Genomic DNA, 14,033 nt, shown 5'->3' with positions numbered 1-14,033 from the left:
AACACTTACACCTTTGGATAATCAAGAAGCGATAAAAAAGTGCAATCGTTAAGAGTAGGGATAAATGTACCCCTTTGAATTAAAATAGAATACAATAGATATGCAAAAGAGATCATAGTTAACTTTGCATACTACTTTAGTGTAATGTCAGTAAAGCACAAGTTGTCTGTGTGGCCACATCAAAATTTATGAAAACTGACTGTTTCGAAATATTTTATAAGAATTATCGTATAATAGTAGAAGCAGTGTAAATAAAAATACAGTGTCTGGTGATAGCTATATATTAAATTTTATAAAGGCACAAATAAGGTAAGGTTACAATTAGATGTTAATGATATTTTTTTGGACATTTTTTTAAATTATCGATATCACATGTATTTCAATTCATTTAGCTATGATTAAACTCACACTATCCATAACTGATTTGAAAACAGTTTTAAATTAGGTAAAATTATACAGGTTAAAATCCAAATAAATAGGTATTTAATGGATGAAAATGAATCGATTATAAGGTTAATGAGCGGCACGGTTCTGTGGTCAAGATGTTGTCTAACTTGCTTGATTACATTATTTTTGTATTTTTATATTTTTTTCCCTTTTTTTTGGTGTTGTTCGACTTCAAGTTTTCAATTGCTTATTCGGGTTCGTTCATCCTGAGACGAGCGAAGTCCTCGAAAACAATGTTGTCTTCCTCCTCATTGGCATACATCGAATTTTCATAGCGATGTCTCTCAATGGATTGCATCTTCTTCATGGCATTGAAGCGTTGACGTTCGACGGTGCCTATGTAATTAGAAAATATATGAATAATGAATTATATTTTAGGAAAATTTGATTATATCACCAAACCGGTGATATTCTCGTGCATTAAACTTTTGATGCTGAAAATTGTATTTACAGTTATTAGCTTTACATACCTTCAGCTGGGTGAAGCAGTTTGAAGGGTACGTCAGTGACGAGTTCTCCACCAAGGGTTCCGCAGTTAAGCTTGACGCGTACCGAGTAGGAAACCACAATACCAATGGCCTCAGCAGGGCATTTGCCTTCGGAGACCAAAGTAGAGCTGGCGAGGTTGACATCATCTTCCTTTAAGTGTCCATCCAAAGCGACACCTGTTGAAAATATTTATGTATTTGATATTTATAATTTTTGGAATGTCTATTATAAAATATTAAGCTATGAATTATAAATAAAAGCTGCAGTAAATTGCTAACCGCGGATATCCTTGTTGCTGCGAGCCAGAGGCACCAGGTAGAAGGTCTTAGAAAGGCTGGCACCAGGAGTAATTGGGCATCCCTCACGGCTTTCCAAAGATGCAACATGGCGGCTGAATTGAGAGTTAATCATGGTAATTTCAACATGCTGTACAACCATGCAGCGAATGTTGCGGACAGATTTCCTGGAGTTGTTAGATACGATGATGTTAGCGGCGACCTTTTCCCCATGGTAGTAGATCTCCTTGTCGAGAGTAACCTCTAGGCTAATTTTGCCGTTGCTGAAGGTGAAGCCCTTGCTCACCAGGGAGCTAGGAAGGCGTCGCCCACGGGCAGCTGGAGCATGTTGCAACTACAAGAACGGTTATATATTATTCAGTAGTAATTGTGTTGCAGGTATAGACAAAATTGTATTTTAAATATTTATTAAGTATACCTTCTTGATAGCAAGAGTAACGGAGCTCCTCTTGTGGCCCTTGTCATCTTCATTGTCGGCCACATAAGTTCGCACGCAGTAGTCTACGCCCATGGGCTTTCCCTGGTCCTCTTCAGATGGTTGAAGAGTTACCTGAACAAAATAATCGCATTGTAGATTTAGGAGTATCAGGAAATTGTATATAATTATAAAATGTTAAGAGGCATTACCGAGCTAGGAGACATCTCGGGGAAGGTGAATGTGAAAGGAAAGGCATTAGGTCCAAGCTTCTTCAGGAGCTTCTCCTGGACAGGTGTTAATTCCATTTTAGCGTTGACCATTGGTACAACTTGATCTTGGCCAATGACCATTTCCTTCGAGAATTTGACTCCCATGACCTCATCTTCCTCCCTACCGAAGCGGTACGTCGTAACGAGCTGTATAGAAATAAAAATTAATAATTAGAAATTAAAGCACTTTCGTGAAACTCGAACTCACTTTACACCATGCACTTGTCACTTTTATACCTGGCTGTAAACTTTTCGTCCTTTCAGATAATCGGTGTCGACCACCACAACGCCATCGACGGGATCGCAATAATCTACATGATCAATGAAGTCGCGCTTGCCAAGGTAAACCGTAACTTTGCCATTCGGAGTAGTTTTCTTGAAAACTTTCACCGCGACCACAAAAGCCAGGGCTAGGTAGTCAAGCATTTTGCTTGTTTTGATTTGGTCAGGAATAAAGATTGAATTAGACGTAAAAGGAATTTAAATAATTTTATGGAATATAGTTTAGGATTGTGTGAGTTGTGAAGCACTCACCAGAAATGACAATGGTTGGTAGGTTCTCTGTATATATATATACTTTCCCTGTGAGGTTTCCTTCAGTAAGATCTAATTGGATTTAGTTCGTAGGAGTACCAATTGGATTAAAATCGTGTGACGGTAACTCCTGAATAAATCGATACTATGAAGTACAACACTATTCGATGTTTTTAAATCCGGTCAAGGAAATGTCAAGCTATGTTTTGACAGTTATTAAAGGGTTAAGTTGGATTTAATCGCCTTGTTTTTGTTGTCATTTTTGTACTTTAATTAAAATGTATTCTAATCATACAAGAATCTAATTAGATTTGTATTCATACGTTTTATAAAACAATAGGTCAAGGACGAGAAAATAATGTAAATTGTCTGATGTAGATTCAGTAAGTTTTTTATTACTTTCGGCATTTTATACCCAGCACCTTAATATTTTAAGTTTTATTTTAAGATAATTGTCTTTTCGTTTCTTATAAACGTGACAGTTATAAAATTTATACATAGTAAATCAACTTTAAATCTTAAGGAAATATTCAAACAAAATCTATAGAAGTATTTGATGATTGCAAATATATGATAATGTTTATAAGTGTTACGGGCTTTTAAAAAACAAATCTAGAATTTAAGGAAACTATTAACTTATGTATTGAGTGTTACATGTACTCAATTTATATTTAAAGTTTGAGTAAGTAAAATGAAGTGTATTTTTTATTTTATTTTCAGTTACACCATCAGTATGCCAACATTTCTAACACCAGGCCGCCATGGCTACAGTGTTCGTTTTTCCAGAACACGACCAGATTCATTGGCTGTAGCCACCAGTCAGTATTATGGTCTCGCTGGGGGTGGGACATTATTCTTCTTAGAATTATCACCGGAAGGAACCACAATAGTTGAACTACAGAAATTAGAATGGAGTGATGGACTGTTTGATGTGGTAACATTCGACCTTTAACCTTGACTTATGCAATCAATGAATAAATTAAATCCATATTCTAATATTGAACTGATTATTTAAAATTTGAGTTACTTTTTTTAGAATAAGAACATAAATTTTAATTTAATAACCTCAAAGTAATTATCAGTATTCACTTATTGTAATTTACAAATATTGTATAGAACATTTTCTATTTAACTAATTGGATATGTATTTAAAAATTGTAAAACGTCACTTATTATAAAATGTGGTGGGTGTGTCAATAATCAATATTTATTTTAATAGGCTTTTAAATCTAGACTACAGTTCAATCTCCTTACATCTTTAATATAATCCCATAAACTTGTATATTTTCCATATGAAACTAGCATATTGAAGCCTTAGAAGTGTTGTTATGTGAACGCACATTCTGACGAAAGCACTAAACCGGCTTACAATTTTGTTACTTGGTATTTATAGTTTAACCTGACTCAATAATATTTTGCTTTGTTTTTGAGAATTAATCTATCAATATACTTTTGTAAGTTATGAATCTGAATTTTCACAACTCCAAATTTCTATTTCAGTATTAGTTTTTGGATTTCATTTTATGTTATTGAGTTTATTCATATTAGATAACAATATTATAATTATTGTTTTACAAAAACATAATATATGGATTAGTTCCTGTCTTTGCCTTCAAAAATATTTTTTATCTGTGAGCAGTATTCTAATAGAAAAAAGAATATTTTGATTTCTATAGTCTTGAAATTCATATAGGCAAAGAATTTTTCAAGATCTTATTGTAATGTAGTAATATCCTTTGCAGACATGGTCCGGTACAGCAGATGGTGTTGCCGCTTGTGGGGCAGGTGATGGTGCTGTGATAGTGTGGAGAGGAGGATGTGCAGCCCCCTTGAGGGTTTTAAGGGCACATCATAGCGAGGTGTGCTCTGTGGATTGGCCCCGAGCACATTTACTAAGTGCCAGTTGGGATACAACAGTCAAATTGGTAAGAAAGTCTTAAGAAAATAATAGGATAATATTACCCTATTATTAATTATGTTAGTTATATAAGATAAAATTAAAAGTGAATTATGAAATAGTATTTTATATTATACATTCAATTGTATACAATTTATTGCACAACAAATTGTAATTGCATAAAAGGTAGGCTTAATATTAATGCATTCTCCACCAGTCAACTTCAAGCAATACACAATTTGTTCGGGGTAGTGCAAAATGAAAACAAAAATGTAATAACAACATTGAATAAATTATGTTTGTACATGATTTATACATGACACTTCGCATATAGTATAAATTATGCAACATTATGCATGTGCATTGTTTTGCAATTTAAGGAAACTAAACTGTACTTTTGATGTCATGATGTTAAAACATGTTTGAGTATTTGGAAAAGTAATAGTATTCGTATAATTCTGTGGCCAAGTGCTAAAAGGAAGTAAGTCAGTGATCATAATAAAGATCACTATAAAATATATTTAGTTATTTCTTACAATAAGAATTTATAGTTAACATTTCCTAGGAAAATATTGTTACATAAATACAGTTACATTTTCACATTGATATATAATATGTGATTTCTTGCAATATGTAATTTAGGTGTTTTATTAGTTCTGTCTGATATCTATGTATTTTTTAGGTCCAATGTAGTATGTAAAGCTTTTTATAAGCCTGTCTGAGTAGGTAGATATTTTGCCTATATTACAATGCTCAAAAAGCCAGTTTAATATTACAGCCAACAGAGACGTCTTAGTTCACATGATTGATGATGCAATTATGGTATAAAAGACATTTATGTGCTGTTGTAAATATGTATAAGTCCTGTCATGTTCATAATCTACGATGAAGTTTTTAATCCTAATTAACATGTTATTAACGTAGAGGAAGCCACGAAAAATATTATATTTAAAAAGTCACCAAGTCCAAATACCGACTCGAGACAGACTCAGATTCTAAATTATTTTTAACTTTTTCAGTGGGATCCCGAATCTGAAGTGTGTCTCAGTACATTTTCGGGTCATTCTCAGCTGGTTTACACGGCGACGTTTTCTCCACACTCGCCAGCCACCTTCGCTTCAGTCTCTGGTGACGGTCATCTCAAACTGTGGACGTGTACGGAATCAAGTAGACCGGCTGCTGTGATAAAAGCACATGATGCTGAGGTAATGTATTATAGTTATATGCTCACTTCTGGACAAAGTTCTAAAATAATGTCCTATTCTATTAGAAGTATTTTTTTTCACTTATGCATAGCTCGTCTATAGTTTGGTGGATATAACTATACATATATATTACATAATACATGCAAATTTCCTTAGGGATTTCTTCTTTACCAAAAGAACAAAAAAAAAAAACAAATACAAATTTAATATGTGAAAAGTAAATAAGTATTTGTGTGGATTCGAACCAGCTTTCAGTTTAAATCTTAAGTTCTACCCACTGGACCGTCTCGGCCATATTTATTTTTAATTATGACGACGATTAATGTCTTTAAATATTATAGAATTTTTAAATTATTATAAATATTTTTGTTTAATTACAATAATGAATGAAGTAAAATATGTTAATTTAAAAAATATATATGCTTTATTCCTTTAGTAAACCTTAAAATATTCATAATATTTTTCATAAATTTATTTAACTATTAGGAAGCTTACATTACATAGAAAAAAGTCATTTCATTTTCCTTAGCAATTACAAATATAACTTTAATTAGTATTATGATAGAGAATTATTTTTGACGGTTTCTGACTTTATGCAAGCTTATTTTGGTAGGTACCATCCATTCATCCTGTTTCTAAACAGCAATACGATGTATGTATTACTGTTTCGGTTTCGGGGTGAGTGAGCCAGTGTAATTACAAACATAAAGGACATAACATCTTCGTTAATGAAATAAATGTTCATACTATTGACAATGTGAACTTCTCATTATGAAATAAATCTAATTCCTTATTATCTTCAATGTATTAGGCTTAATGATTATGATTATGAATGTCGACTTTATGTTGTTGATTATAAGGTTTAATTTTGTTCGTAGGTGCTGTCTTGTGATTGGAGTAGACTAGAGACGCATGCGCTAGCTACCGCGGGCTCCGACGGACTTGTCAGAGGTTGGGATCTTAGACGACTCACATCACCCATGTTTACTCTTAAAGGTAACATTTTTTTTTCTTAATATTTCCTAAGATCAAAAAGGTCATATGTGTATTGTCTTTTCGGTATTTATAGGCTTTTATTTAACTAATATCTGTTACTATGTGGATACAAATGTGTGTTTTTAAATTTTAAACCATTTTTGATTGAGCTTAAATTTTGTTTGTGTTTGTAACAATACCATCTGGTTTTCTAAATTTTATTTACTGTAGTTATGTTTATGTGTTTTATATATTTTTTCTATTTTTAACTTGGTGTGTGAAAGTATTGTAGTACACAATGTATCAAAATTCAATTTAATTTTTTTTTAATTGAAATTTCTAAATACTACCAGTTCGGCAAAAACGTAGATTTAAAGAAATTAAAATATATATATATATATCACGGGGTTATAATATTATAACCATTGAATTAAAGTATTCATAAATATTTCAACAGAATATATATTTGTTATTAAATTAATAATATTGCATTAAAAAAACTAGACCGTTTTAGTGTGCATTTATTATCTGTTGTTTTAAAAAAAAATTAAAACTGACGTAATAATTTTCGATTTGTTGTTCATGTCTAAACATTACTGGCCTTGACAACAAAAATAAATAAATAGTTAATAATATTATTATTATTTACGTAATCAAACAAAATATTTTATATATTATTTAAGATTAATTGTGTTGAAGTAGGATAACAACGTCAAATTTATGATTACTTTATGTATTTGTTGTAAATAAATAATTTATAAAGGTAGTTTTAGGTTTGCGTTATAGTTGTTTATATATTATAACAAAACTTTTGTTATTTCTGTTTTGTAGGATGCTGATTTCAATCATCTCAAAAAATATCAATTAAAAAATAAAAAGTTAAATAAATTTTCTACAATTTTTATAACGTCGGTTCTCATTCTTTTAAATACTCGCTTTCTTCCGCATGAAATTGATATTGAGTTTATTTGTCCTGTTACATATTCCACTTGATAAATCGATTTATTGTTATTTGTCTTGTAAAAGACTGAGGAGTTAGTATTGAAACTTCTCAATCTTAGAAGTCTTACAAGACAAATAATAACTTTCGTACATACATACGTACAAACGCATAAGCGTGCTACGCAGTACGCACACATCTAAACACGTTCATAATAAACTATTCATTCAACACACTCACACAACCACAGAATAAATATGATAAATAAAAAAAAAAAAAAATTGCATCTCAAAACGTATTTAATTCAACAATTCATTTCGAAACGTTAAACTATAATATTTAAATCCAAATAGTGTCTTGAATATTTTATATAACAAATGTTACATTTCTTTTAGGATGCGAATGTGCAGTACGACGAGTTCAGTTCTCACCGCACGCTCCTTCGGTTTTAGCTGCAGTGTCATACGACTTCACGACTAGGTAAGATTTTAAACAAAATAATGGATTTACAGGTTTGATATAATTATTAAGCGATCGAATGTAAAAGACCACTGATACGTCATAATATCTTTTTTAAAATAACTCGATAAATTATCGAAAAGGTCCTTCGTAATTTACACGGGCAAGAAATACATATAAACTTAATTAAGCTGGCGATATAACAATATGATTTTTTTGCCTTTTATATTTTATTATCTGTGAAAAGAATTAAGCAATATAAATGGTACGAAAAACAAACATAAATAACATAAATATTTAAATGTTATATTATATTTGAGGTGAATATTTATATATATACTTTATTCAACTAGGTTTTTACTAACACTGTATTAAATGTAGCTTTACATTTATGAAACGAAATAATACTATGAAAATAACCGAAATGTATCAATCAATTAGTTGTTTAACTTTCTGACTGCGTGTACTGCGGAGTTGAGTCTTATTATAATTTTGCTTCCTAACGTAAGGCAGAGTATAAAGTACATTTTCGATATTCGAAACGAAGTTACAGTAGAACCTCGATTATCGGAACCCTTAATTATCCGAACGCTGATTTAGTTTATTCGAACGCTTAAGTATCCGAACGTCTGTTGTTGTAGCCGTTCTTTATTTAAGAATTGACGATGTTTTAAGTGTTTTATATTTTAATATGTATGTTAAATTTTAATAGTCTGTACTGTTTTCATGTGAAAAAGTATTGTTTTTGTTTGATCTCGTCTCAAAGTACCCACATTTCGATTATCCGAACAAATCTCGGTCCCAATTAGTTCGTATAATCGAGGTTCTACTGTATACATTTTAGTTAAAAACGTGAACTATTATTTATGATTACTGTTACTCCTTTGTCATTTTAACTATTAATTTATTAATCAACAATAATTGATAATCATAGAGGCATCGACTAATCAAAGACATTAAAATGTATTCATAGACAAATAACTACTTTTAAACTAGTGATGTATTTATAAAACGTTATAACGTGGAACGTAATTTTGACTTTGAAATATTATTTATATCTAAAATGTTTAGAAGGTAGGTATCGAATACGATCAAGTTTCATCTTAATTTGTAATAAGTTCAAAATCTACATAAATATGAGTGCGTTATTTTTAAAAATAAAGTTTATATAGCCTATTCCAATGGAACTAGGAAAAAAGATAAACAAATCTTAGATTTATATATTTCATGCGATTTGCTAATAACTCAGCTATATTGTGCACTATTACACTTAACTACTTATTTACACTATAATTTTACTTCACAAATTCCGATAAGTTTCGTCGACGTTCAAAACGATCATTCATTCATTCTCTCGCAAATCCATAGTGTACATCATAGATTAATCAAGCTCTCAACCAATCATATCGCGTCAGTTTGCCGTCGAATGTTGTTTATTTGACTTTTTTCCTGTTATGGTTGGAATAAAGTATAAACATGTGCGTGAATAAGTATTCGCAGACATGGTAACCGTAAGAATGAGATATCTAATAAGATTATATACGTGTCCGTTATGTAATACGAGCGATTTATGTAAGTCATTGTGCTTATATAACGCGTGGGATTTGAAGCCATATGTACACAAACTGTATATTACTTATATAATGACTTATGTATTCTATTTATATGTACAATATTTCATAGTAGGCTGAAGGTCGAAGTGGAAGAAATGTCTTAGTCTTTAATATGAAATGTTTTTATTTTTTTTATTTTAGTAACTTTTCAGGCGACTTTAATTTAGGAAGAGATTCGATATTTAATTCGGCTGTTTCTTGATTATTAATTTTTTTTTATTTGTGGCTAATGATCCGCTGGTGATAAATGGTCACCACCGTCCATAGATATTGGCGCTGTAAAAATATTAACCATTCCTCACATCGCCAATTCGTCACCAACCTTGGGTTGATGTTATGTCCCTTGTGCCTGTAACTAAACTGGCTTACTCTCCCTTCAAACAGGAACACAAAAACTAACACTAAACTAACACAATTGCTAAATTTTTAATTTGATTTATGTCTTTTTTTTTTAGAATATGGGATCTAAAGCGAGGCTGTGATCCTCTAGAAACTATCAGACATCATTCCGAGTTCACGTACGGTCTAGATTGGAACGCGTTAAGGCCCCATCAAATAGCAGACTGTGGTTGGGATTCGCTAGTACACGTCTTCACTCCAAGATCTCTGGTTTGAAAGTTTGGTACGTATGCATTGATTAATAATAATCTTATATCAATACTTATACGGAATTAACATACATCGTGCAGGTGAATAAATAATATAAATAGTTTATTTTTATACTCTATAACTGAAGTACCTACCTACTAGGTGGTTATTTGAGATAAATAAAATATCATAGCAAAAAATTGACCATAGTAGACTAGATAAGTACGACCACATTAGATAGAAAGGAACACCGGACATATTTTTTTATAATGATGACGTCACTCCAGCCATACTTACCGATGGTAGGTAATACCTCCATGACTCGATTTGCTACCTTAGAAGAGTTTTTATAGTTTGTAACACGAACACAGACTAAATTATTACGTCACGTTTGTGAGTGCACAAACTTCAGGGGAGCTTACTCGGACGACTTTTGGTATTTAACCTACACTAAATCTGTAGGTACGACATTATACAAAGATTTGAATAAAACCTAACCTGTTTTTCTTTTACTTGAATTCCGTTATTAATAATATTCAAAACGATTATCAATAATATTCAAAACATCTCAAAAAATTAAATAACGAAGAACTTTTCAACTTAACAGGATTATGTTTGCATCTTTTAAAATGAATATTTTTTTCATCAGGTTCGTGGAATTGGAACTGAAAAGTTATCTATAAATGACCAGATCTATATAGTGCCAAGAGATATGACAGTTGCCAGCAAACATCCTATTGTGACTATAGTATGTGACTCAAGGGTATATAACTATGTATATGAAGTATTATGTTGCGTTGGTTAAAATAAGATTCGTTTGTTAAAATTTTTATTTAAAAAAAGTTTATTTTAGCACAGATACAAATTAATTCTTTTTTTTTAAATTTAATTTTAAAGGTAAATAATCATTCCATTATTCCTTATTAAATGGTAAAGTTTTCACACTCTCAAATGATACAAAATGTTGACGGATGCTATAATTATTAAAATCTAGTTTACAGCTATATAATGATAGTTAAACCTTTGGTTCAAATTAGTCCAAGTCAAAGACAAAATCTTTAGTATAGATGCATGGTACATATTGATTGTTAAAAATTGACCAATCCAAACTTTCGAATGAAACTGAGTGCGATTTTTACAATGACATCATTAATTTCAAGTATATGATTCGTTTACTTATTTATAAGATTAAATTAAACTTAGGACGGATTAAAAATCATTATGAATGTTTATTTGAGTGTAATGGTCTGACAAGCCAATATTTTGTATTTAAAAATCTAATTTTTTTATTATGTTGACTGTACCGTCTTGTACATAAATCTTTCAACCTACAGTAACAGTAATAAAAGTTCTGAATATTTAAAATGGAAAACATTGTTCATAGTGACCTTTGTATAATGATATTTACATAATGTTATGTATATTATTTTAAAGACATCTAATTTTATTTTTTTTCACTTTAAATCTTAATAAATTGAAAGTGTTTCTGTGGTTGGGACATTTCAGCTCAACATGGTTCAACTAATACGTGCTGCTATTGTTCCGTCATAATAATTATACTCAGAGAAAAAAATGTTAAATTAATTCATATTAAAAATAGATAAAGCGGCCATTTAACTGAAGATACTGTCAAACGTTTGTAGTCTCTGGTAGAAACCATAGATAAGAAAATGACAAATCTGTCAAAGTTATTAGTTACAGCAGATTTTTATATGTTAAAGTTAATTATCATTTCAAACAACTTGCAAAAGTGCTAATAGTATGAATAGTTAAATTCGCAGCAAAAAAGCGGAAATTAGCTTCCTATCAAGGATTTTCGGGTTCATTGATATTTCGTGTCATTTGAAAGTGCGGCAACTGGCATTATTTAGGCTCGTATGATGTTAATATATTCTTGGGAATGACAACATACAGGTAGTTGTGGGGGGGGGGGGTGGTTGTTGTCTTGTCAAATGTCTAGTCTTACTTTATAACTGGATTAACTAAAATATGTTAATATCCAAGTGCTGGCCTCCTCTTGCTTTGTGGATAAGGCTTAGAGATCCACCACGTTGATCCAATGTTGGTAAACAGATGTGTATAACAATTCCTTTATTGAAGATTGATTGGTTCCATGAATACGGGAATTATATATTTTAAACGTTGACTGGATTTTGTAAATTTCTTATAACAGGGAATATGTAGGCTTAGATGGCTAGACTGATGGATTTATATGCGGCTTGTAATGAATAGCTTGGGACTGAATGCATTTAAATTATAGTGTATCTCATTCCATTAAAAAAAAAAAGCGTGCATGTCATAACACGATTCAGAACTAAAACCTTTATGTGTCAGAAACGTTGCAATCAAATTAGAAGATAAAATCTTATTTGCAGTTTTTTTTAATATTTATAGTATTGGTCTTTAAAGCATTTACAATTAAAATATAAATTAATTCGGCTTTTGAAATCCTATATTCGTAATAAGAATGAATTAATCGTAATATTTTTAAATTTTATAATCGAATTTGAATGACAGGCATTTCTTTTAATCTAGTCTTATGGTAGAAGGAAATTTGTATTGTATATGGTGTTGTCATATAAAAAAATAAGTAAACTGTTAGTAATAAGTTTGTAATATAAACACATTTCTGAATTAATATTATTATAGCAAGATACTACGCACAATAAATCCGTTTCTTTATTAAAATATTATAAGCAATACTTAGCTGGCTTTTATATACAGGGTGAGTATAGTGTGGCATAATGACGGATCTTTGTTGTAATTATATATTATTTAATTGTTATTTTTATACATTCACAATAAAAAGTTGAATTCCATTTTTAAATTTTTTTCGAAACGACTATAGACGTCAAATAACATTTAACAATTATTTAGCTATTGTCTCTCAAAGTGATAATAATTGATGTAATTTGTATTTTACTCACCTGTATATAAAACAAAATTAAATCTTCGCTCTCGCACTCTTCCTGATTTAAATGTCGAACGTAGTCCAAACAGCCTCTAATTTATGCCATAAATGTAAGTAATCTAATATTTAGCGAATAACTGCTTTGTAAATAATGTACTTAAACATTGTCAAACCCATATCTATGTAACTTAAAGAATTATTATGAAAAGCTTATATTGTTGTTATTGAATATTTGTTAAATGTAAATATATCTGTAAGACCCCTTATGTGTGTTTTAATTTTTGTATTAATGAAATATTTTCGTGTTGAATAAATAAATTCAAACTCAAATGAAATTAAATGAGCTCATGTTAACTTAAAAAAAATATTTTTTATTATTATTACGCAATCGTCACATTCACTGATAAGATAATAATTTTGAAAGTATTTATATAAGCGTCAAAACTATGCTCCTCGCCTGTCTTTACCTGACCTCACCTCACTGTAACACTTCATTAGGTATATAGGTATTAAGGTAGGCGGATGATCAAATGGTCTACCTGATGGTAAGATGTCACCACCGCTTATAAAGATTGGCGCTAATTAATAGTAACGATTCCTTACATCGCCAATTCTCCGCCAACTTTGGCAACTAAGATGTTATGTCTCTTTTCTGTCAACAATATTAAGTGTAGATGTTTAACGGTAGAGTATCCGATGACCTACCTAGACGAGCTCTGCCACCCGGTGAATCATTTACAATGTTATATCTATTTATCTCAGAATATTATCGTTAAAAATATAAAAAAAAGACTACTCAAATAAAGACGTTGTACCTGTAAATATAATTATTTACAGGATTATTTGGTTTCTATGAGTATGAAGGTATCATAAAAACCTTCGTGGGAGATGGCAAGAACATTGTTTTCATCTGGGTGCCTGTTGTGCTTAAGATGGGGCTCAGTCGCAGAACCATATTGTTACTAACATCATAAACAACAACTTTCGTTTGT

The 14,033-nt window shown here is 30.8% G+C and overlaps 2 protein-coding genes across 2 annotated transcripts; one reads left to right on the top strand and one right to left on the bottom strand.

Annotated features, from left to right (window-relative positions):
- Nucleotides 1-265: 265 nt before the first annotated feature.
- Nucleotides 266-2,478, bottom strand: LOC113393549 (arrestin homolog). Its single transcript, XM_026630501.2, has 6 exons — nt 2,157-2,478; nt 1,860-2,066; nt 1,651-1,782; nt 1,215-1,566; nt 918-1,112; nt 266-783 (listed from the first exon to the last, which is right to left on the bottom strand). The coding sequence occupies exons 1-6, from the start codon at nt 2,343-2,345 to the stop codon at nt 635-637; spliced, it is 1,224 nt and encodes a 407-aa protein (XP_026486286.1). The 5' UTR covers nt 2,346-2,478; the 3' UTR covers nt 266-634.
- A 168-nt stretch (nt 2,479-2,646) lies between these two features.
- On the top strand, nt 2,647-10,994 carry LOC113393551 (peroxisomal targeting signal 2 receptor). The gene is made up of 8 exons (XM_026630504.2): nt 2,647-2,836; nt 3,174-3,387; nt 4,196-4,378; nt 5,370-5,555; nt 6,434-6,551; nt 7,866-7,950; nt 9,998-10,164; nt 10,780-10,994. Exons 2-7 carry the CDS (start codon nt 3,187-3,189, stop codon nt 10,155-10,157), a joined length of 933 nt encoding a protein of 310 aa, XP_026486289.1. The 5' UTR covers nt 2,647-2,836; nt 3,174-3,186; the 3' UTR covers nt 10,158-10,164; nt 10,780-10,994.
- Nucleotides 10,995-14,033: the final 3,039 nt, after the last annotated feature.

This window comes from Vanessa tameamea, chromosome 6 (assembly GCF_037043105.1).
Source record: "Vanessa tameamea isolate UH-Manoa-2023 chromosome 6, ilVanTame1 primary haplotype, whole genome shotgun sequence".
Taxonomy (NCBI): domain Eukaryota; kingdom Metazoa; phylum Arthropoda; class Insecta; order Lepidoptera; family Nymphalidae; genus Vanessa; species Vanessa tameamea.
This window is presented reverse-complemented; position numbering and strand designations above follow the sequence as displayed.

What these genes read in the sequence shown, in the direction of transcription:
- LOC113393549 (XM_026630501.2), bottom strand. Translation starts at nt 2,345, where the DNA reads ATGCTTGACTACCTAGCCCTGGCTTTTGTGGTCGCGGTGAAAGTTTTC. An exon ending in TTACTCTTGCTATCAAGAAG is followed by an intron (nt 1,567 to 1,650) that starts GTATACTTAATA and finishes CCGTTCTTGTAG; the next exon opens with TTGCAACATGCTCCAGCTGC. An exon ending in ACTGCTTCACCCAGCTGAAG is followed by an intron (nt 784 to 917) that starts GTATGTAAAGCT and finishes CTAATTACATAG; the next exon opens with GCACCGTCGAACGTCAACGC.
- LOC113393551 (XM_026630504.2), top strand. Translation starts at nt 3,187, where the DNA reads ATGCCAACATTTCTAACACCAGGCCGCCATGGCTACAGTGTTCGTTTT. An exon ending in GGGATACAACAGTCAAATTG is followed by an intron (nt 4,379 to 5,369) that starts GTAAGAAAGTCT and finishes TAACTTTTTCAG; the next exon opens with TGGGATCCCGAATCTGAAGT. An exon ending in TAAAAGCACATGATGCTGAG is followed by an intron (nt 5,556 to 6,433) that starts GTAATGTATTAT and finishes TTTTGTTCGTAG; the next exon opens with GTGCTGTCTTGTGATTGGAG.